This window comes from Malus domestica, chromosome 15 (assembly GCF_042453785.1).
Source record: "Malus domestica chromosome 15, GDT2T_hap1".
Lineage (NCBI taxonomy): Eukaryota > Viridiplantae > Streptophyta > Magnoliopsida > Rosales > Rosaceae > Malus > Malus domestica.
In genome coordinates, this window is record NC_091675.1 from 21,669,989 (window position 1) to 21,694,005 (window position 24,017).

The window sequence follows — 24,017 nt, forward strand, 5'->3', positions numbered from 1 at the left end:
TATACTTTCAATGCATAGAAAGAAAGAAAGATCAATAACATCATCTATTCCTCCCTCTTTTATTTGTCATCCCCTAATGCTATAGTTACAATGTGATATTTTATACATGCTTCATTCCTGTAATTAGTAAAGGTTATCTCTCTAACTTTTATATATTTATAACAAACTCGTGTTTATAAACAGAATCTCTTGTATTTATATAAAGTCGTCTCATTACTAAGTGGTCCAGCTTGAGAACGGACCGAATCTTTGATGGGCTGATTTTAAACGGGTTAGTGAGGTTGAGTCAGCCTGTTTAACATTTTGAATCTGTATACTGAAGATCTCTCTTTTTATTAGTAGAAAATTTCCAAAGTTCGAATCTCCTTTTAGATATATATATATATATATATATATATATATATATATATATATATATATTTGTAGGATTGAACAGAACCTAGGTCTAATTGGTACTTGAGATGTCACAATTTTTTTTGTTGGTCTTCGTTATTTCCTTTTCTCAAGGTTTCAAATGACCCATTTTCACCCTACACAATTCTAGATGCTGTGCCTTCAAAGGATATGCATGGCCGAACACCGATACAAATCCAATCGAGACTTTGCCACTTAGTATGTGTTATCTCATCATGTCAGCATTTCTAGCCATGTGACACATCATCTGCCCACTCACCACTTGTTGCCGACTCTGCTCCCATATAAAGGGTTTAGGGTAACCTAGAGTCTTGCTATAGCTTCGGGATCAAGGTATTTTTTTCGTGTTCTATTGTATTTTTTTACCGTCATTTTTTTGTTTGTGATTCAATGTTTACATTCATTCCAACTGTGAATTGGTAATGTTTACTGCTGAAAATGTATTAGCGCTCTAAGTCCACACTTCACCTTTATAAATACACAAGGGAAAAAACTGTATTAGTAAAATGGTATTTTTGAAGTGTCTAACTTTCCGTTGAAAATTGTTCTTGGGTTTTCTTGGTTTGCACACGTAAGTTTTGCATGTTTGATAACCTTTTGTTGTTGAAAAATGCTCTCTCCTAATCCTCAATAAGGAGCGAGGAAAGTCCTTATTCCTCCCTTTAACCGTGCAAACACCATAATCATAATCGTTTAATCACTCCCTAAGCTGTTGATAACTGTTCTGAAGATTGTACATCTTGTGAATTTGTTTGTTTCACAGTGTTTATATATATATATATATATATATATATAGGAATTGCTTAAGGGGAGGGATACCCATTTTTTCAAAAAAATGGGGACACGCTCCCCACCGTTGGATTTGAATTAAATGAAATTATGTGGTTGAGATTCTATGGCATGTGTTTTAATCTCAACCACACAATTTCATTAAAGTCAATCTAACGGTGGGGAGCGTGTCCCCATTTTTTTTGAAAAAATGGGGATCCCTCCCCTTAAGCTCCCTGTATATATATATATATATATATATATGAGTATGGGCTCAACTGCTTGTTATATTGGTTGGTTATCATGCATGCATCCTTCTCGATTTTTTTTTTTTTTTCAGTTTTCCACTTCTATTTGCTTGTGTTTTCGCTTAAACATGCTCAGTTTTGAAACTGGCTTTATATTATCGTGGGTATTTTATTTAACTTCGAACCTAGTCTAAGTGACACGTGAGGAAAGTAGTGGTGTAAGTGTTGCTGACCCCTTAAAGGTTTTTGCATGCAAGTTATATTGAGGATCTGCTGCAGTGAATATGGCGACTTCTGATGTTATAGCGAATTACAAGCTCTCTCCGCCGAATACATATGGAGCCGTGGTTCTTGGCGGCACCTTTGACCGCTTACACAACGGCCATCGATATTTTCTCAAGGTCTCTTCTCCGTTTTAGTTTTAGTGTTTTCACTTTTTGGGTTTGTAAATTTTGAGATGATGAAAAATAATGGTGGTGGTGGAAACGGAACCAGGCCGCGACGGACTTGGCTAGGGATCGAGTTGTGGTTGGAATTTGCGACGGACCTATGTTGGCGAACAAACAGGTTTATATTAATCATCCTTCAGCTTTTCTGTGATTTCATGTATTTACAGTTTAATTCCAATCTTAATCATAATTTGTTTTCAGTGTGTTTAATGTATCCATTATTTATTTTTTAATTTTGGCAGTTTGCTGAGTTGATACAACCCGTTGAGGAAAGGATGAATAATGTTGAAAATTACCTCAAGGTATGTACTTGGAATTTTTTAATATTGATATTGGATTTAATGTACTACTTACAAAAGAGATTTTGGGTTTGAATTTTAAGTAGAAATTAAGTGTTGAATGAGAAGATATAAACATTTGATGTAGTTAGGGAATAAACTCGAAGAAAAATGCTTATTTACAACAATACATCTGAAATTCAACTCAAGTATTACTGAACCTCTTGAAAACATTAAATCTTTTCACTTAACCTCTTAAAATTCAATTTGTGGCTCACTTTGTGCTATACCGTTAAAGTTTGTCAAAACTGTTTACGTGGCACAGATATGACCCCCATTGTTAAGAAAAATTTATGTATAGATTTTGAGATTAAGGACAAAGTGAGACATGAGTTGAATCTTAGCGGAGTTAAGTAACAGCTAGCAATATTTGAGTTTGAAGGAGTTAAACAAGCTCGAGTTGAATTTCAAGGAATGTAATTGTAATTAACCTTTCAACTTTAGTTCACAAAGCTATAGAAGTAAACTCACTACTTTCATATGTCTTTAATCTGTTCTCATTTTTTTCAGAATTTTTGTTTTTTTGTTTTGTTTAATGTCGTGGAATGACACTCTTAGTCCTCAAATTTTTGCCAAAAATTGCAGTCTATCTCGCAGTCGCTTGAAGTGCAAGTTCAACCTATTACGGACCCCTATGGCCCTGCAATAGTTGATGAGAATCTGGAGGCAATTGTTGTCAGGTTCGTTGCGGATTGATTACATCTTTTTCTTTTGATCTGTGTGAACATTTCAATTCGGTTACAATGTCCCCGAGTAGCGGTTTATCAAAAAAAAATGTACATGTAACCCTCATCACGATCGTCTTTGCTACACTCTTGAAGTCTATAAGGCGGCATAATGTGCATTTTCGGGTCTCCGTCTTACTGTTGGCAGGCGTTATTTCTTCCCTAGCTAATTTTGTAGATTTGATTTCTGGCAGCAAGGAGACGCTAGACGGCGGACTGTCTGTTAATAAGAAGAGAGCTGAGAAGGGCCTTCCGCAGCTTAAGGTTTGAGTTGGACTTGGTTGCCGTGAACTTATCATTTTATGATATACTAATCGTAAAAATGTAGACTTCAATTTCTTTGAAAAATATTCTTTTTTAGGCCTTGATTTTTTGGGTATTCTGCAGATTGAAGTTGTAGATCTGTATTCTGGATCCGGCGGAGATAGGCCGAGTTCATCATCGTTGAGGAAGCGTGAGGCGGAGAAGGCCAAGAACTACCAGCCAGCATAAAACCAAGTTCTTATTTCTAAAAAAATAAAACTACTCAAGTCTAATGTGTCACATTAGAAGGCTTGAGGGTGGAAAATGTATTAAATAAGATGTATAAAAGTGTATCTGTGCAGAAAATATATAGGTCGCACTTCTTCAAGAAGTTGTCTTTCTAGCAATCTTGAGTTATGATCTCCACTTGAGAAATTAATAAAATGCTTTCAGACGAATGCTTTGCACTTCTTTCTAGCAATATTAAGTAGAGAAATGATTTCTCCAAAAAAAAAAAAAAAAAAGAAAGTATAGAAATGATTTCTACCCATTTTTACACGCTCCTGTTTTTTTTTATTTTTTATATTTCGGATTCTAATAGACCAAAATTCGTAGCTATTACTATAAGCAACTTCTTTTGGAGGATGACATCTGACCCAACTGAAGAAGCATAGCAGCTGGTGAAGCATTTGAAATGCCCATACGATACTCTGCAAAGACCTTCAGCTCCCCATCATAGCAGTGAAGCATTTGAGGCCATCTCAAGAGGGCTGAAGGGTCATGTCTAACTCTATAATCTTGCAAGAAATTATTTTCTAATGAATAGTACCATACCATATTTTATACTATATCCAACCAAGAAGATCAAAGAGTCATGGGCCAAAGCATAGCTTTTTGACAAAAAAACTCATCTCCAACCAAAATGGGCTATTTTTTAGCATTCTCAATAATTTATTATTTTAATTGAATTCATATGGTTAATTGAACTAAACTACAATATTAAAATAAGGTTTTGGACATATTTTGAGTGCCACTTGTTGCTAAATTAATAAGCCTTTGGATTTCTTATCTTTATATAATGAAAATGATGTGAAAAATTGGTAAAAAATTGAAATAAAATGATGTAAGATAGTATGAAATGGTGAAAATGATGTGAGAAATGGGGTAGAAATGACTTATGTATTTCTAGGAAAAAAATTTTTGCTAAAAAATCCAGCAGTAACCTGACGTTAGGTAGCATCTATTTGGGCTGGGCTATAGGGCTGGCTGGCTACTCTTGGGTAGCCCTTTGGCTGGTTCTCCAATTTTTAGCATGGTGGGGCCCACAAGCCTTTTGACCTAGCCCTCGATTGTAGATGACCTGAATTGCCCATTTGACATTCTGCAAAGACCTTTAACTCCCCATGATGATAAGTGTGACTATATAATATGAATGGTAACAGTTCGGCACAGAGACATAAATGTTTGCTTAGAAATGAAATGTTCCAAATGTTCCTGTAAATTCTTGGTCCAATGGCCATTCTCATAACCACGAAAATTAATCATATTCATAACCGCAAATTTATTAACCATCGGAGATCATCCATAATTATACTCACGGGGTAACGGATTCCCCATCAGTTAAGGGTTATATCCATTTTCGTCAATACAAAAAAAAAATATTAGTTCGGTTGACGCACTATAATTTTGTAGAGACTAATTTTTTCATTAAATATCCATCAATTTCTTGATTGTGAGACTCGTGGAGAGAGACAATAAACTTGGAACATTTTATGTTTAAATTATTAAAGTATTGAATTTAAAGCAGTGATGATGTTGGCTAATCTTCTGTATCTCTCATAAGCATCATTGAATTCTCATTGATTTGGATTCAAAACTTTGAACTTTCTCACAAAATGCAACTCCCAAAATGCAGCCCATCATCTCCAAATCCATTTCATTCAGACGGATATCTACGGTTATCGGGTTTAATTGTTTGAATTGCCACCCCATCATCTAGTATCACTAATTCATGTGTTACAATGATGTAGAAGACATGATTGATCATGGACCTAGGTTACAATATCAATAAAATATACGTGTCAAACATGAGTTCATTGTAATAATATATAGCAATGTTATTACACTGAAAACTTGCTTATGGCAAATAATTAAGAGAGTAATTAACTCCCTAGTAACTAGTCTATCGCATTAGCGGTGCCTCAAATTAATCACGTTTTATGCAGTTCCACGTGAGCTATTTACGGCTACATGAGAAAATTCAAATGTTTAATTTATAAAGATGACACATAAAGGCACGTGATTGACTTAAACAGACATGGCATGCCAGGTGCATACCCGTGAGTCTCCCTCGTCAAGAACCCTTTAGCAGTACCATTACCATATTCATTAAGCTATGCCTTTCCCTTAACGGTAAAGATTGGCACTGCATTTAGGGTTTTGGTTGGTGTACATGTAGAAGAAAAAAAATGTTCCTGTCAAAATACATCCTTTATCCATTTTACAAATCTGAAGTTTCTGAAATCTGAAATCTTGTCCCTAGTTTTAGCAATCCCAACCTTAAAGTCAGTCAAAGACAATCCGAGTCCCTTTCAGAATTTTGCTTGCAAGGTTTCATGTCCAGCACAATTCCTACCTAATTATTAGTTAATTGAGCCAGAAGCCCCTTAACAAACTTGAAAAAACAAATGCAAATTTTGCCTCAACACATTCATATAAATATTTGTCATCTTAGTCTCCATGCCTCAGTGCCTCTTCACATAAACATTTAAGAAGCTGCGATCAAACGAGAGAATCGAAATGGCTAGCAGCTGCCTCCGGAAAAGATTTTTATGCACGTTCGTGTTTGTCTTTTGCGGTTTTCTTGGCTTAATCACTTCTCCAGCTGAAGCTGCTATTAAGAAATACCAGTTTGATGTGAGTTGTTTCCATGCATTACAAGAAACAAAGAAAAAAAAGAAGAAAAAGTAGTACTCCGTGCATTGTTTTTTATTCGATAAAATCCTCATCTGTGTGCTTTTACAGGTTCAAGTAAAGAATGTGAGCAGATTGTGCCATGCAAAACCGATTGTTACTGTAAATGGCGGATTTCCAGGGCCTACGATCTATGTCCGGGAAGGTGACAGACTTCAAATCAATGTCACAAACCATGCTCAATACAACATGTCAATTCACTGGTAAGAATTAACCTAAACTACCAGCCTTTTTTTATCACAACCTTTTTTCGTATCAGAGTACTAATTACCGGTTCTCCAAGAAAAATATGTTGGTTTAGCAGAAACATTTAGAGGGTTTAATTTAATCCTTTCTTTGCAGGCATGGATTGAAGCAGTACCGAAATGGTTGGGCAGATGGACCAGCTTATGTGACCCAATGTCCGATCCAGACCGGAAGTAGCTACACATACGACTTCAATGTGACAGGGCAAAGAGGAACTTTGTGGTGGCATGCACATATTCTTTGGCTAAGGGCTACTGTCTATGGAGCAATTGTGATCATGCCTAAACAAGGAACTCCATTCCCATTCCCACAGCCGTATAGGGAAACTGAGATTATACTTGGAGAATGGTGGAATGTGGATGTGGAAACCTTTGTCAACAAGGCAAACAGCTTGGGATTGCCACCAAACTCCTCAGATGCTCACACCATCAATGGCAAGCCAGGGCCATTGTTTCCTTGCTCTGAGAAACGTAAGCAAGCCTACTTTTAAAAACTACACCAATACTAAACCTAATCTCTAAGCTTGAAATGACGATTTTAGAACTAAAATGTTCAACCGTTTCAATAAATGGAATCAGAATTGAAGAGTATAAGTGAGGTTTTCTCAGCACATCTTGTCTTTAAAAATGACAGAACGTCCTGTACAGAGTTGAAATGCTAAAATTAAACCCTATAAAGCCAAAATGTTTAACTCCAAACCGCACCCTTCCCCCCCCCCCAAAAAAAAAAAAAAAAAATTTCTAAACACAATCACACTTTCAGCTTCAACATAAGCACAATTGCAAAAAATTGTAATTTAATTTTGTTCCATTTTCTTTGGTTTAGATACTTTTGCAATGGAGGTTGAGCAAGGGAAGACCTATCTCCTCAGAATCATCAACGCTGCTCTCAATGACGAACTTTTCTTCTGCATTGCTGGACACAACCTGACAGTGGTGGAGGTCGATGCAGTTTACACCAAACCCTTCACTACTCAAGCCATACTAATTGCACCAGGCCAGACCACAAACGTTTTGGTCAAAGCCAATCAAGCTTCAGGCAGATACTTCATGGCTGCTAGGCCTTTCATGGATGCTCCAGTTCCCGTAGACAACAAGACAGCCACTGCCATTCTCCAATACCAAGGAGTTCTGAACACCATCCTGCCAAGCCTTCCTCAATTGCCTAACCCTAACGACACGTCCTTCGCTTTAAGCTACAACAAGAAGCTCAGAAGCCTAAACACTCCAAACTTTCCGGCCAATGTGCCTCTCAAAGTCGACCGGAAACTCTTCTACACCATTGGTTTCGGGAAAGAATCGTGCCCTAGTTGCATCAACGGAACACGATTTGTTGCTTCCTTGAACAACATCTCTTTCGAAATGCCTCAGGTCGGTCTTCTTCAAGCACATTACTTCAATCTCAAAGGGGTGTTCAAAACCGACTTCCCTGATAGGCCTTCAACTCCTTTCAACTACACTGGTGCACCACTCACAGCCAATCTTGGGACATCAACTGGAACTAGACTGAGCAAGATTGCGTTCAATTCGACGGTTGAGCTTGTTTTGCAAGACACAAATCTCCTAACAGTGGAGTCGCATCCGTTCCATCTCCACGGATACAACTTCTTTGTTGTTGGAACTGGGATTGGGAACTTTGATCCTGCCAAGGACCCTGCTAAGTACAACTTAGTTGATCCTGTTGAGAGAAATACAGTCGGTGTTCCCACAGGTGGTTGGACTGCCATTCGGTTTAGAGCTGATAATCCAGGTAATCGCAAACTTTAATTAACATGTACCACACGACATATAGACTTGTTGGTTATTTACCACTATAAGCTTTGGTTCATTTGTTTGAATTTTTAGGTGTTTGGTTCATGCACTGTCATTTGGAGCTTCATACCGGGTGGGGATTGAAGATGGCATTTGTTGTAGAAGATGGACCGGGATTAGATCTATCGGTCCTGCCTCCGCCTAAGGATCTTCCACCGTGCTGATGACGCTTGGACCGGGTTCAGATCAAACTGGTGACATTGGTGTACCACCTACTTACACTTCTTGCAAAAGTTGCAGAAGTTTCTTGAGAGTAACAAACAATTATCAGTTTACGAAAATCAATTTGTGTGATACTGATGAAAATGTAACAAATTACACCATACTATGTAACGATTGTTTTCTTTCATTATATATTTTCAAAATGATACCATTGTTTTCTTTCATTAATATTTTTAAAATAATACTAGAATCATTTATACTAGTCTCTTGCCACAAGCTTATGCTGATTGCAATTGAACTCTTGGTTATTGTACTTTTTTTTGGTCAACTTTTTTAATTGTACTTATTTTAGATATTATTGTTTTTTATTAAAATATATTTTAAAATAATGAATTGTTTTGTTTTTGGTGAATTTTTTTTTTTTTGAAATCCTGAAGGTAGAAGGATAATTTGGGTATTAGAAAGCTTCACCCTTTTTATCTTCTCTTTTTATATACTAGTAACTAGCAGAGATCCACCCACATAGTGTGTGAACAATTTCTTTTTATTTTGTTTAGGGTAAATCTCAGTTTACTACCCTTAAGTTTCGTGGTTTTCAATATTTAGTATATGAAGTTTTTTTCATCCTAGAGTCATACCTAAAGTGTTAATTTTGGGACAGTCTCATACATCCGTTAGTCTGACTATTAAGTCTCCTGTTAACTGATGACGTGGCGCCCATGTAGACAATGATTGGGTGCCACGTGTCAATAAAGGTCCCATGTGGATATTAAAAAAAAAATAAATAAACATTAAAAAAAATTAAAGAATTACAAAATAAAAAAATGTCTTCTTCCTTAAGCCCCTGACCCCCCTCCCTTCTCTCCTCTGCACATCCATCCCTCCCCCTCCCTCTTCGACTCCACCTACGCACTCAACCCTCATCCTCTTCGACGGCCCCGTGAGCTCGAAGGAGCGATGATCGACTGTGCGTGGTGATACTCTCAGATCTCGGGGCGGAGATCTCGAAGCTATGGGGAGACGATACTCCCAGATCTCGGGGCAGATATTTTGATTCCGCTGCGCGCGGTGATCGGCATCGCCTTCTCCTTAGTCCAGTTGATGTACGTTTTGCAGGTTAAGCTCTCCCCAGGAGGCCTAAGTCATCCTCGAAACTCAGCAGGAGGCTCGAGTCGTTGCTGCCAAGCGGGAAGTACTTCTCTGCATGCTGCTTGGGAACTGGAGTTAGTTTGATTCGTTGGGGTCGACGATGTCGTGGTGGTTGAGGTTGAAATTGAGGGTGGCGGTGGGGGTATGGAAATGGGTGGGGGACATGGGGAAGACGAAGGGGTTCTGCACTTTTTTATTTTTTATTTTTATTTTTTATTAATTTAATTTTTTTAATTTTTTTGAATTTTTAATATTGACATGGAACCTTAATTGACACGTGGTGCCTAATCATTGTCTACATGTACGCCACATCATCAGTTAACGGGAGACTTAACGGCCAGACTAACGGATGTATGAGACTGTCCCAAAATTAACACTTTAGGTATGACTCTGGGACGAAAACAATTTTATGTACTAAATGTTGAAAACCACGAAACTTGAGGGTAGTAAACTGAGATTTATCATTTTTATTTTATTTTTTATTATGAAGTGTGATTAGTTTTTAAAATAAAAAAAATTAGTTTATGAATTGGGATAATAAGCCTTTTTTCTATTATTTAATTTTATTCTAAATTTTAAAATAGAGCATGCTATACTAACCTGACTGTGAGGTTGTTGTAAAAAAAGAAAAATTTACAAGAAAAAGTTACATTCATATAATTACTAAATTGCCCATATTTTTTATTTTGTTCAATTTTAATGAGGGAGTTAAAATAGTAATTTCATAGAATCTTGGTTGACAACCACGGTTCTATTAATAAGTAGTTTAGATATAGATAAACAATAAAATGTGCCCACTGCATGGGATTCTTTTAGTTTTCAGAATTTTTAATTATTTTCTTTTAACTCAATATTGACACACCCCGACCCGAAAAGTCCACCTGGACTCTGAATCAAGATGTGCTGGTCGACAACAAGAGGGTGACGAAGCCATAAAGTGAAGTGATGTGGAAAATGTGAATAAATTTAAACCTAAAAGTGCCTAAATATAAGAGTACGCTTGTGAGCGGGAATGAACCCATTTCACATGTATAGTATGAAAGTACTTACTGTAGCCTGCAATATTTCAAGAATTCAATACGTCACAATATATTTCGTAAAGAACCATCTAACGTTCGACAGTCACATAATCTCACATAAACAAACGTATCATATCGAGTGCTCATCGACATATGCTGACACACGAGTTCATGCAGAGGTATTCTGACATGAACATGACTGGGTGTAATAATGATTTACGCTTTAGTACTATAATCATGTGAAGACTGGCGCTATACGCAGCATATACGAGTCTTGATTGCCTATAACAATCTAGTACAAAAATGGCACCTACAATGAATCCAAAGTGAGTGTACGGTGTGATGTGCACATGCACGTGAAAAACTGGCCCTGGCCCCGGGCGAGTACTAACACCGGTGCAGCAATGATGAGTAGATAATGTAAATATGATCATGCCACAGTAATTCAATAATTCTAGTCAATATAATACCATTCATAACCATAAATATAATTAAGGCACCCCCTTATAGTAAGCTTACATGTGCATCTCGTAAGATTATTTCATAATTTCCTAACAATAAGACATTTCTTATAAACATTAATTTAATTATGGCAATCATGTAGAAAATTCATTAATATATATATATATATATATATATATATATATGGAAACTAACCAATACATATATATATACACACACACACTATATAAAAGAAAAGACCAACTCATAAGTCATGTCATCGAGTTGAACTTGCCTCATGGGCATCGAACATCCTTGCGATGCTTTTCACCTTGAAGCGAGACCATTTACGTAAATATAACATATTAACATAATTAGGCATTTTCGTACAAAGTACGGCTAATAAAAGAACTATTTTAAAATGGTCGAATTTTAGAAAACGGATGGCGGATTCAGATTCGGCATGTCGAGAAACCAAAGGAGGGACCTCGGGGTTCCTCTACGCTTCACTGCATGCGTCGAGTTGGCTTGCCAAAAAGTTCACCGAAAAAGTCGTCAGCACCACAGTACCTTTGACGAAAGCGCGTGTGCTCCACGCGCGGGTCATGCACCGGCCCAGGAAACTGAAACTGGGTCCGGGTTAGATCTGGGATTGGGTTGTTGAGTTAGCTCTTGTCACATCCCGGGCTCGACTCCACCGTAGCACGATATTGTCCGCTTTGGGCCCCGACCACGCCCTCACGGTTTTGTTTCTGGGAACTCACACGAGAGCTTCCCAGTGGGTCACCTATCTTGCGATTGCTCTCGCTGCGATCTCGTTTAACTTCGGAGTTCCGATAGAACCCGAAGCCAGTGAGCTCCCAAAAGGCTTCATGGTATAGGAGGTCAGCATGTACATATAAGGCATATTATCCCCTCTCCGTTGGTCGATGTGAGATGTTACAATCCACCCCCCTTAGGGGCCCGACGTCCTCGTCGGGACACTCGCACCACACGGCAGAGTGGCTCTGATACCATTCTGTCACATCTCAGTCTCGACTTTGTCGTAGCACGATATTGTCCACTTTGAGCCACACCCTCACGATTTTGTTTTTAGGAACTCACTAGCAACTTCCCAGTGGGTCACCCATCCTGGGATTGCTCTAGCCCAAACTCGCTTAACTTCGGAGTTCCAATGGAATCTAAAGCCAGTGAGTCCCCAAAAGGCCTCGTGTTATATAAGGTGGGCATGTACATATAAGGCACATCACCCCCTCTCTGTTGGTCGATGTGGGATGTTTCAATCCACCCCTTAGGGACCTGACGTCCTCGTCGGCACATATCCGGCCATGGATTGGCTCTGATACCAAATTATCACATCCCGACCCGGAATGTCCACTAGGACTCCGAATCGAGCTGTGCTGGCCGACACCTGGAAGGTGACGACGCCATAAAGTGTGATTATGTGGGAAAATGTGAATAAATTTAAACCTAAGAGTGTCACATCCTAGCCCAGGCCCCCACCACATCCCGGGCTCGACTCCGCCCTAGCACGATATTGTCCACTTTGGGCCCTGACCATGCCCTCACGGTTTTGTTTCTGGGACCTCATACGAGAACTTCCCAGTGGTTCACCCATCATGGGATAGCTCTCGCGCGAACTCGCTTAACTTTGGAGTTTCGACGGAATCCGAAGCCAGTGAGCTTCCAAAAGGCCTCGTGCTAGGTAGAGATAGGAATATACATATAAGGCTTACATGATCCACACCCTGGGCGATGTGGGATGTTACAATCCACCCTTTTAGGGCCCGACATCCTCGTCGGCACACTTCCGGCCAGGGATTGACTCTGATACCAAATTGTCACACCCGAGCTTGACTCCACCCTAGCACGATATTGTCTGCTTTGGGCCCCGACCACACCCTCACGATTTTGTTTCTAGGGACTCACACGAGAACTTCCCAGTGGGTCACCTATCCTAGGATTGCTCTCGCTGCGATCTCGCTTAACTTCGGAGTTCTGATGGAACCTAAAGCCAATGAGCTCCCAAAATGCCTTATGCTAGGAAGTGAGCATGTACATATAAGACACATCACCCCCTTTCCGTTGGTTGATGTGGAATGTTACAACTCTGGCCTACATGGGTTGGATTGGGTTGATAGGCCAAGGGTAATTGGATTGGGCCCAGTAATTGGGTTAGGCCAGTTTTGGGTTGTGGATCGGGTCGACCGGGTTTCAGGCCGTAGGTCAGCCGGATTCCATGAAGAAGAAAGCCGGAGCTTTCCAAGCTTCGATCATCACCAAATCTTAACGAAAACTAATCATTCTATATACCAAAATGAAGCCTAAGGAACAAGGATTTGAAATGTACCATTAGTTTTGTCGATCGTTGACACTTCCCGATCCCGATATCCCTCGAATACCAGGATAGCCACGAGCTGGCTGACAACCGAGGGTGACGAAAGCCATTTATTGAATGCAAATGCTGAGAATAGGAAAAAGATAAGGTTTATAAATGTAAAAGAATAAAGAATACGCATTTAAGGAACGTGTTCAGAGCATACAACTAACCAGAATACTAAAAGAATTCATATAAGAATTGGTTGAACAAAGAAGTGGGTTTTACACCAAGAGAACTCTATGATGCCGCTGCGGAAGTGCCTTGACGTTGGGATTGTATGCCTCGATTCTAAGTCCTGAATGGGAGCGCAAAACAAAGGTGAGTGGACCAAGTTCATAAATACAATAATAATAAAACAGTTATCAAGATACTAACCTCCACAGTTTATAAAAAGAAAACTACTAGCATAATAAGTGATAGTTTTACTAAAAACCCTAGGATGCCAAAAACGTCTCTAAAGAAAAAACATCGCGAAAATCAAAACATTAAACGTCTCACAGATCATCTCGTAAGAGCGGTGTGCTGCCAGTAAGATCATTGAATAAATATAACTCCTGGCCCTATACCAGCACCGTGGTCTCTGTGCCTGTAGCCAGAGATTACCAACTCCCGGCCCAATGCCTACTCCGTGTCCCTCAGCCCGTAGCTAGGGATTATTTCTCCCGCCTATCTGCTAACACCAGATCCTCGCCCCAGGCGGCATAGTGTCCACTAGGTACGCACAAATAGTTACGCCTCTAAATAACCACTTCATAGTATAAAGTCATACATCGTTTATACTATAAAAAGGGGTTTCTAAAACATGTTCTAGCATCCTATCGTCATCCATCAGATAGTCTACCAATTCATGGTTTTTATAGAAAATACGATATATTAAAATATAGCTCAGTATAGGCCAACAATTTATTCCTCACCAAAAACGAGACGATAAACAACATATTCTATAAACATGCTTAACATAAAATCAGTTTATAAACTCGTAAGGCATGCATTTCATTTATGCAATTAAACTATGAAATCATGTAATTTTAGAAGGGGTCCATTCACCGTACATTGATGATGAAAAGCTGTACCAAAAAAAGAATAACGGAATCACCGTTAATAATTGCACATAATCACATAAAGGGGTACCTTTAGTCAAACTCTATTCAAACAATTGAATTTGGGAAAACGGACTTCAAAAACGGGTCCAGGACATCGAAATTAGCCTAGGAGAGGTCCCGGACGAAACCTCAAAAAGTCAACCCTAAAAGTCAACATTGACTGTTGACCGGTCAAAGTCAAAGTCAACGCTGACCGTTGACCGAGTCAACGGTCAGAGTCAACGATCAAAGGTCCACTGGGTTTGGACTTAGGGTTTGAATTTGGGTTGGGCCGAATAGGCCCTAAGGGTTTTGGGTTTAGAGGGTTTAGGGAAATAGGTTTAGGATGTTGGGTTTTTAGGGTTTGAACTTAAAGCCCTTATCAGAAATGGCCGAAGGGCCCTAAGGGTTTTTAAAACAATTTAATTTAAATAAAAAGAAGATGGGCTTAACGGGCTTGAGGCCCGAGTTCCTCCTGGCCTTAAGGCTTGGAAGCTAAGGGTTCTTGGGTTGAAGAAGGAACGGGCCGAAGACCCTATTAGGAACAGCCTGAAGGCCCTTTTTGGGTTTTAAGGAAATAAAACAAAAATAAAATAAAATAAAAAGGAAATGAGCTAGACTACTGGCTGAAACCAAAACGGGCTTAAGGCCCGTGGGTTGAGAAACGACCTGAAAGGCCTTAGGTGCACCAGAGAAGAACGCCGGAGCTGTAAAGCTCCAGTCGACTGCAAACGACATCCTTAGACTCCGATCTATGTATCAAAATGAAGAACTAGATGAGAGGAGCAATTTTATACCTTCCGTTTGCATTGAAAAAGCTGGAGGTGACCGGAAATTCCCTCGACACCCACAGCCTCGCCGGAGCTAGGTGAGCTTTCCCCCAAACCGATTTCGTTCTAAAACTTTGATAAAATGATATAAAACTCAATAAAACGCATTCATGCAAGAGTCTAGAATGAATAGAGGGAAATTCGAGGCTTACCCAACCAGAAAAATTAATAAAACCCCGCTAGAGTTTTCTGGGTTTTGTCGTTCTTCGTAGCGACGGGAGAGAGAGAGAAGAATGAAGTTGATGATGATGGAGGTGTTGTAGGTACGGGGTTGGTGATGGGTGTGTGTGTGTGTGTGTGAGTGTGGGCTTATGGGAGGATAAGAAAGAGACAGATGATAGTGATTACAGAGAGAGGGAAATGAGTGAGTGCAGAGAGGGAGATAGGTCCGAGAGAGAGGAGGGAAGTGAGATGTCGGGGAAACAGAGAGAGAATGTTTGTTAGGATGCTGCCACGTGGCAGTTTGAGGGAGTTTAGGAATCTAGACAAAGGGTCCAGATTTAGTCAAGCTAGGGGACCAAAATGAAGTTTTCATTAAAACTTTGGGAAATTATAAAATTACATATAAATTCGGGGGTGGGGTTTAACAACAGTGGCCAGAGTTGGCCGGAAAGCGGCTCGAAGCTACCAGGAAAATCTGGGATGCTTTCCCCACAGGGATGCTGTACCAAAACCTACATCAAGACCTTTAAGAAAGCTAGGAACATATACTAAAACATGATCCAAGACGTTTTGGGTGGTTTTTGGAACTTAACATCGTTAGAACTCGAGATCTCATCGGAGAAAATATAAACAGTGATGGTGTCAAGGAGTAAGAGGTTTCTGTCAATAGGAGATCACGGTTAATGGAGTTTGGGGGTTGCGGTGCTTGTTGGAATTGTGATGGTATGGTGATGGTGGTGCTCCGATCTTGGCACCAGTGATTGTATAGAGAGAGGAGAGTGCTAGAGTGAGAGAGACGGGAGAGAATAGAGAGGAGAAAGAGAGTCTTGGTTTGTGATGGAAGAGAGCAAACGTGGCAAGAAGAGAGTGGGGAGTTTTTGGGATGTGTAGGTCCCACGGCCCCAATATAAATTAATAAAATATTCAAAATATCTAAACAGAAAATATTAAAATAATAATATAATAATATAATAATTTTGAAAAATATATAAAATATAAAATAGTAATTTTTCACGAAAGTATTTCTCGGATTCGTAGTTTCGTAAAATTTGCATCGTAGCTCCAATTTCGATTCCCTTCACGCCTATACATTCATACCGTCGAGTACTTTGAGAATATGGTAAAGTAATAACTCAAATGCGTCACATACTAACGGTCAATGAAAGTCAATAATCTCGCCTTTGGGGTATTTTCGTCAATTCACTCTTCTAAAATTAATAAAATCGTAAAAGTAGGGACGGGTTGTCACGATCTATCCACCTTAAAAAAAATTTGTCCCCGAAATTGGAAGTAAGTTGCTATACAAAAAATACTCAAAGATAGAAATAAATATATATAAAGAAGAATTCAAGCCAGAGCGGGTTGCATAAAAGAGAATACCATTTCGTCACGATTGGATTGCAATAATTCCTCTTTGATGCCTCCAAACTCAAACTTTCCTTCTCCTTAAGTACAATACTAAAATGTACTACTTTTGATGAAAACATAAAGTCAAAAATATTTATATATGTATAATAACATCACGTCAAAATACATAGATATATATATATATATATATATAATGTAAAGTTAGAATAATATTTATATATGTATAATAACATGATGTCAAAATACATACACACACACACACACACACACACATATATATATATATATAATAACATAAGTTAGAATAATTATACTAAAATTAAAACTGAAAATAGAAAATGTTTCACCTACACATTCGTAACATCACGTACTCCGAGAATAAGAGCATAGTATCTAAAAATGCAAACGTACTCCGACAATAAATAAATAAATATCTAAAATGTCAACGTAAAAGGACCTACTTGTCCACTTGCTTAACAAACCCAACGAATAAGTTATTAGTATTATGGTCTGCAACTCGCGATATTGACAGCTCACTGTTGTCTCGATAAGCAAGCAACAAATTCCTAAGGGAGCAATATTACCATAATTGGGAAATATATATAAATCGTTTGATTAGCACCTTGACCGTGCTCACGTACTACCCTCTCGAGCGACAAAGCAAATAGCACACAATTTCCTAAATTGTAATCTCGATTATTCAAATGCTTGTTTGTAATACTCCTCTGTTAATCATGTGCTATGCATAAAATCTCCATACTACGTCTCAATGGTGTCATACCCAAAACCAAAAATTGTAACCGTAGTTACATGCAACTAAAATAAAGATAAGTACATGTTACAACCATGCTAATTGTAGAACGGACAAAATTGAACAAGTCCATTAAGGTTTGGATAGTTCATTCAAACTGGCCTTTTGTTTGAGGGTGAAAATGTGGTACTGGACAAAAACTTAGTACTCATAACCTTCAAAAAGGCTTCCCAAGACTTGGAAATGAAATGTGTATCACAGGGAGATGCAGTAGTGACATGCACACCAAGTAGCCATACAATATAGTTCAAAATGCCTTAGCGAGCAGCTTCATATTGAATTTCCCTCAGATTTAGCGAAAACTATGTCGAGAAGGCTAAAAGAACTGTTAAGAATTTAAGGGTCAAAACAAGTCCATCAAATCTAGAATACAAGGTAACTGGAATTAATGCTTGATATCTCGCGACAATGGTAGCTTTTGGAATATTCAATCACCAACAGTAAAGATTCGTTCAGCAAAGTATTTGTTGGGTGATTGAGAAATTAATGGTCACAATTATAATTTTAATGTCAACGGTCCTTCTAGATAGTCTACCTTCCTCAGAAATAATATGAAGTGCAGTAGGGTAGACACGTACCTAAGGTTGATTGGAATAACTTCCGGCATAAAGGGGTGAATATGGAATCACGATCAGAGTAGATACTTATCGAAACATCAGAAAATCTGATAAATTCAAGAATGAGTGATTCCCTTTAGACCAACGGAAAGTGGGTTTGTAAGCCCCTGAAATTTTAGAAGTGTTTTTATGAACTTTGGAGTGTCTTTGAGTTTTACAATTTACAATTCTTTTTGAATGGGTGATAATTTTACATGAGATCAAGGGTTATTTTAAGGTGATAGGTTGAAAGTAGGCGAGAGTTTGTAGCATTTTTCGAATTATTCTTTGGAGCTCGAATGAAATTTTTATGAGATTTTAAGCTGGATAAATGTTGGAACGCCATGTGGCAACCAAGGTATGGCTGACTTGCCACGTGGACAGTAGCTGGAATGACCAGCAAAGAGGGGCTGATGGTGGTGTCAATACACACCATGACAACACATATGTATGTAAGGATCAAAAGAAAAGAACAAAGCAAAAGAAAAAGAGACTAGATATCCATCTTGCTTGACACATGGCAAACACCTATTGGACCTCTGAAATTGAAGAGGTGAGGCGGCAAGCTTGGAAGATTATAAATATACTTCCTTATTCAGTGTTGCAAGCTGAAACGAAAATAGTAAAAGGAAAATATTTCCCTTCAATCTTTCGAAATTCATAACTTTCAATCCGGGAATCTGATTGAGGATCAGTTTTCACCTACATGCTTAGTGAATCGAACCCAACGTCCGAAGGTAAATTTTGAGGATTATTACTGAAGTTTGAACAATTCATTTAGATTGGAATTCGTGACTAAATAGACCCAAATCTTCGATTATTACTTAAGTTTGCACGATTTGAGAGCTTTGAAGCTTATTGGATGACTGGAGAACAATTTCTGAGACATTAAGGTAAAGATTTACACATGATCAGATTTCTGGGATTTTATATAAGTTTCATATGAATGAGATATAGAGAAATATGATGATTGATTCGTACTATTTCGAATTTGGGCTTTAAAGGACGTTTGTATGGAATAAATGAGTTGTACTATTGATGGATTATGTTTTGGCTTGAAAGATATATTGAATTTCTAGGAAAACAGACCTCAAAGCCACTGGTTTCATACTAGGGATTGAATTGCGAAAATAGTTTCGGTTTTGGGATAATTTTGTAAATTACCAAAAGTTCAAGGGTGAAAGTGTAATTATCAAAATTTTGGGGACCTATTTGAAATAATAAAAAGTTCAAATATAGAATATTTATTCTGGTTAAGTAAAGGTCCCTATTGGATAAATTGTTGTTATGGAATAAAGTTGAGTCATTATATATGGACATATAGTGACATATTGTAATTGTTGAACTAGGGACTCTAATTACTCGCGGTGCTTGCGTTTAATCGACGTATTGGTGAGGAATATTGCTTGCTTAGCTTGGAGACCAGGTAGGGGGATCCTAACTTACCCTAGTTATGAAATTTTATGAATGTACGTATATGTAAATATACGAATGTCTGTGAAAGCTGCATATATTTTGCTATGATAGAACCATGAGGAAAAATGGTTTTGTTTTATACCATGATATACATGTTGTTTTATGCTACAAATTAAAGTGATGACTTAAGAGTGAAGGGGGCATAGCCACCACCTTGGGTTTCAATCCTCTAAACCTCCGGAGGGGTTACTACGAAAGGATTAGTACCGCTACCTTTCTAGGAGAGGTACTAGGATATCTAAGGGTAAAGCATTAAAGGACACTCTCACAACACCTTACCATAAATATGTTCATTCGGAGTTGGTCCAGGTAAGGGGGTAGTTGGTCATTGGACCGATCATCAGGCATGTAGCGATTTATTGGGATCCTGTTTTCTTTTTAAAAGAAAATTGTGTGAGCATACAATCTTTTTTTAAAACTAAACAAAGCTTTTGTTGTGCATCAATCATTTTCCTATAGTATATATAGTGTCGTATACTATTTTCAAACCTAGCTGGGGTGGATTCCCTGAGGGGGAGCGATGAACGTTTGTGATGCTCACCTTTACTTTATTACAGGACCGGTGCACCTATAAATAGAATATCTGAACTAAAGTTGGGACAAGCATTGTTTGTTACTTGTCAACTTCTTAGTCGCTCATTGACTTTCCACAGGTTTTTTATTCCTACATATGCTTGATTCCCACATATGCTTGATTCCCTTACTGTCTTAAAGGAATCTTTTGTAGCCAAACTTAGTGCTTTGTACTTTCCAAATCGTACTAAAAAGTTGGTTTAGTATGATAATTACCTTAAACTCTTTGGTTTTGTTGTAGATTGTGAAGTTCTTTTCCCATGTAAAATTTTTATCCAAATTCAGTTGCCCTTTTATTCTTCGTTTTATCAAAATGATTTCCGCTTACATACTACTTACAAATAAATTATTTTATTCTCCTCAAATAGCCTTACGTACTATTAGGAATGTAGTGCTATAGTGTTGGGGCGTGACAGGGTTGATTGATCAAGTTGGTCGATAATCACTGAAACATCATCATATCTCCACATACACAATATACTTCGCATTGGGAGCTCATGGTGATATTTCCCAACTACATTGGAATATAGGAAGTGATTATACTTGAATGATTTCTTGATGATTTGTAGGTAACGTCATATCAATACTCATGAATTCCAATTGAAATGAGGTAAGGCAGGTTGTAAGGGTTCAAGGGTAAATATGACTTTTGCTGCGGTAAACCGTAACTACGTTTGTACAACCGGGATGATACATGATAGTGTAATAATAGGCGTTGATTTGGTTCTTCTTTTTCCATTGTTAGAAATCTAATTCTTTTCAAATGAAGATGTATTTGAGAGGTTTAAGGTTGATAAAGATTTTGGACACGTTTCTACATATAGTAGTGTTATCCAATTTTCAAGTAAAGATGGTAATTGTTGACTCTAAGTCATGAGTAAGGTGGTTCATTTCATACGGTTCCAACCATTGGGAAATATAAGCGATACCCCATCATGCTGCATCTACCCAGCCAAATCATCCAGATAAAATGTCATTGTGGATTTCTAAATTATCGATGTTGTCGAAAAATGTAAGAATAATGCTCAGGAAGAGGCAACACTTACGTTGTCAGAAATTTTATTCATATCCAACATCCCAAACTAAACTAACTTTCCTCGGTTGATAAGTGAGGAAAAATAGTATAGTGGAAAAATTGCTAACAAATTGTCGACACATTGTGAGAATTTCAATTTTCTTCCGCTGCAACCTTTTGGGAAAGAGAAAAGAATATCGTCTAATGAGATCACATCTCCTAAGAAAAGTACCAATTTAATCAAAGTTAACAATTGATGAATTTGGTATAAAACTGACTAACAGTTGTGGATGCAAATTTCCCCCGTTTTCTCCTTTGACAAAAATGCACCTACAAAATAATAACACCTAAGATTAAAGCCAAAAGCCTCACGCACCCACGATGAATGGGGGGATGTTTTGGCTGAAGAATCTCCGATGCCAAATCTAGAATTTGTGAGAGAAAGTGTTTAGGAAATTTTAGGGAGAGAAATAGCATATTATTTTAGTGGGAAAACATGACTATTTATAGAGGAGTGGTCGGCCCTATTTGGAGAATAGGGGCCGGCCACATATGGTCAAATTGTGGGTGTAATTGCAAGATATTATGTAAAATAATATCTTGCAATTAACTTGGCAATTAATCCCAAATTGAATAGGAAAATTAGGAGTTACCTTTTGAGTGAGGATTTGATAAGGAGTGATGAAAGGGTTTTGAATAAATACAATTTTTATCACCTTTGACTCTTCCCAAAAGTACACGTGTTGCCTCCATAATTTTCTTGATTATTTTTGGCTCCACAATGATGGTTAGAAATTTTTCTCTCGTTGCTAGAATAGGTGAGAAAGTTATTGGTACGACCACTACAAATTCGACAAGCTACGGAAGAAACCTCGGGCTCAGAGGTTGGTCGGGTAGACCATCAACTTGAAGTAAGGCTAACGGTTTTTCATCATCACCTGATAAAGTCGCTAAAATCTAGGTACGATCCTAAGGTTCGGCCTTTCGCCTTCGTGGATAGGTTTGAGATTCCCTGGATAAGGTGTTTGGTTGGATAAATTCCTAATCGGTAAGCTTTAGTAACTAAATTCTCTGGATGATGTAGGACTTGCTCGAAAAGACATAAGGAAAACTAATGTAGTACGAAAAAGTGGATTGAGGGTGTAATTCACTTCACCATTTGGTGACATCCTAGGTAAAATTTTGAGAAATGATGCCAAAGGTATACGTCCTCAGAATGTACAATACTACTTCCCTTCTCTATGGCACGTACAATTCTAATATTTGCATGTGGAAGTGATCAGAAGGGTGATTGATCAAGAATGTTCTGGTTACCTAGATAGCTAAAATAGTTAACACAACTGCGAGTTTACGGTCCTCCTACAAGGCTTGCTCCTAATTTCCACAATTTTATTTCTTCAGCTCAGATAGTCATTGTTAATCAATCTATCAGTCGTGCCGCTAATTAACGCATATATGATAACTTGGTATTGTTCGTTACCCTGAAACTGTGATCCGGTGTTCTGGCACAAAGGTATCACTCCCAGATACTATCATGTGTCCGGTATCAGAAATCATACCACCTGAATACTGGTTGACAGTTCTTTGATATCAGACAATATCATCAATTAGTAGCTCCACCGTAGGCTGATTACAAATTAGAGCCCCCTTAGATGGATAGTTTCGGATGACTGGTAAGGAATTGGTCCTATGAGTTGGTTTTGTTAATTCTAGGGAAAATTGATTACTGCTTCTAGGATTTCTGCTACCCGAATGTATAACAACTCGTACTCTCCTGCCTATACTCATCGAAATGACGAGTACAACATCTAAAGGAAATTTGGGAACTAGTGTTGGTTGGAATGTCCTAAGGCCGGAAAAAAAAAAAAGAATTTGCTAATAACTCACCTTAGAAAGAACTTAAAGAGATTCAATCTTCCTCTTGAAGATTCGAAACTGTACTAGTACATTTGAAGGGTGAATTCCATCGGGGACCAAGAATGACTGTCCCTTAGAAGTGCTTCCGTCGAGTGCTTCCACTTTAGCACCATTTTGTCGCTTAAGACATTTCTGAAGTCTTGATGAAAGTAAACTTCCTAGGAATTCTAATAGATGGTATACTAACGGATATCGCCAAGGAATCAAACCATTGTTGGTTTCCTACCTTGAAAAGGTTGGTAAAGATGACAAGATAATAGTAATGGAATTGATAAGTAAAGTATTCGGTGGTACACAATTATCGACACAATAGCCCTGCTTCAGGGCCACAAACTTGTCTCCGAATCGGGATTTTTTCCTTGGCATGAAGGTTGCTGTAAAAAATAAAATAAAAAAAGAAGAAAAATTTACGTTCATATAATTACTAAATTGCCCATATTTTTTATTTTGTTCAGTTTTAATGAGGGAGTTAAAATAGTAATTTCATAGAATCTTGGTTGACAACCACGGTTCTATTAATAAGTAGTTTAGATATAGATAAACAATAAAATGTGCCCATTACATGTGATTGTTTTCGTTTTCAGAATTTTTAATTAATTTCTTTTAACTCAATATTGACACACCGCAACCTGAAAAGTTCATATGGACTCCGAATCGAGCTGTGCTGGCCAACACCAGGAAGGTGACGAAGCCATAAAGTAAAGTGATGTGGAAAATGTGAATAAATTTAAACCTAAAAGTGCCTAAATATAAGAGTGCGCTTTTGAGCAGGAATGAACCCATTTCACACGTGATGTCAGAGCATAAATAAAGTATAGTAA

At 38.1% G+C, this 24,017-nt stretch overlaps 2 protein-coding genes across 3 annotated transcripts; both read left to right on the plus strand.

Moving 5' to 3' along the window:
- The first annotated feature begins 544 nt into the window (after positions 1–544).
- On the plus strand, positions 545–3,652 carry LOC103415955 (phosphopantetheine adenylyltransferase-like). Of its 2 annotated transcripts, none has more exons than XM_008354234.4 (7): positions 545–747; positions 1,673–1,831; positions 1,926–1,997; positions 2,122–2,181; positions 2,803–2,897; positions 3,137–3,206; positions 3,330–3,652. In XM_008354234.4, exons 2-7 carry the CDS (start codon positions 1,715–1,717, stop codon positions 3,432–3,434), a joined length of 519 nt encoding a protein of 172 aa, XP_008352456.1. In that variant the 5' UTR covers positions 545–747; positions 1,673–1,714; the 3' UTR covers positions 3,435–3,652. The 2 variants fall into 2 exon arrangements, with proteins under 2 accessions (XP_008352456.1, XP_070670296.1); XM_070814195.1 differs by having other exon boundaries at positions 617–747; positions 1,688–1,831.
- A 2,279-nt stretch (positions 3,653–5,931) lies between these two features.
- LOC103415956 (laccase-11-like) lies at positions 5,932–8,588 on the plus strand. Its single transcript, XM_008354235.4, has 5 exons — positions 5,932–6,101; positions 6,210–6,361; positions 6,501–6,874; positions 7,230–8,153; positions 8,249–8,588. Exons 1-5 carry the CDS (start codon positions 5,985–5,987, stop codon positions 8,377–8,379), a joined length of 1,698 nt encoding a protein of 565 aa, XP_008352457.2. The 5' UTR covers positions 5,932–5,984; the 3' UTR covers positions 8,380–8,588.
- Positions 8,589–24,017: the final 15,429 nt, after the last annotated feature.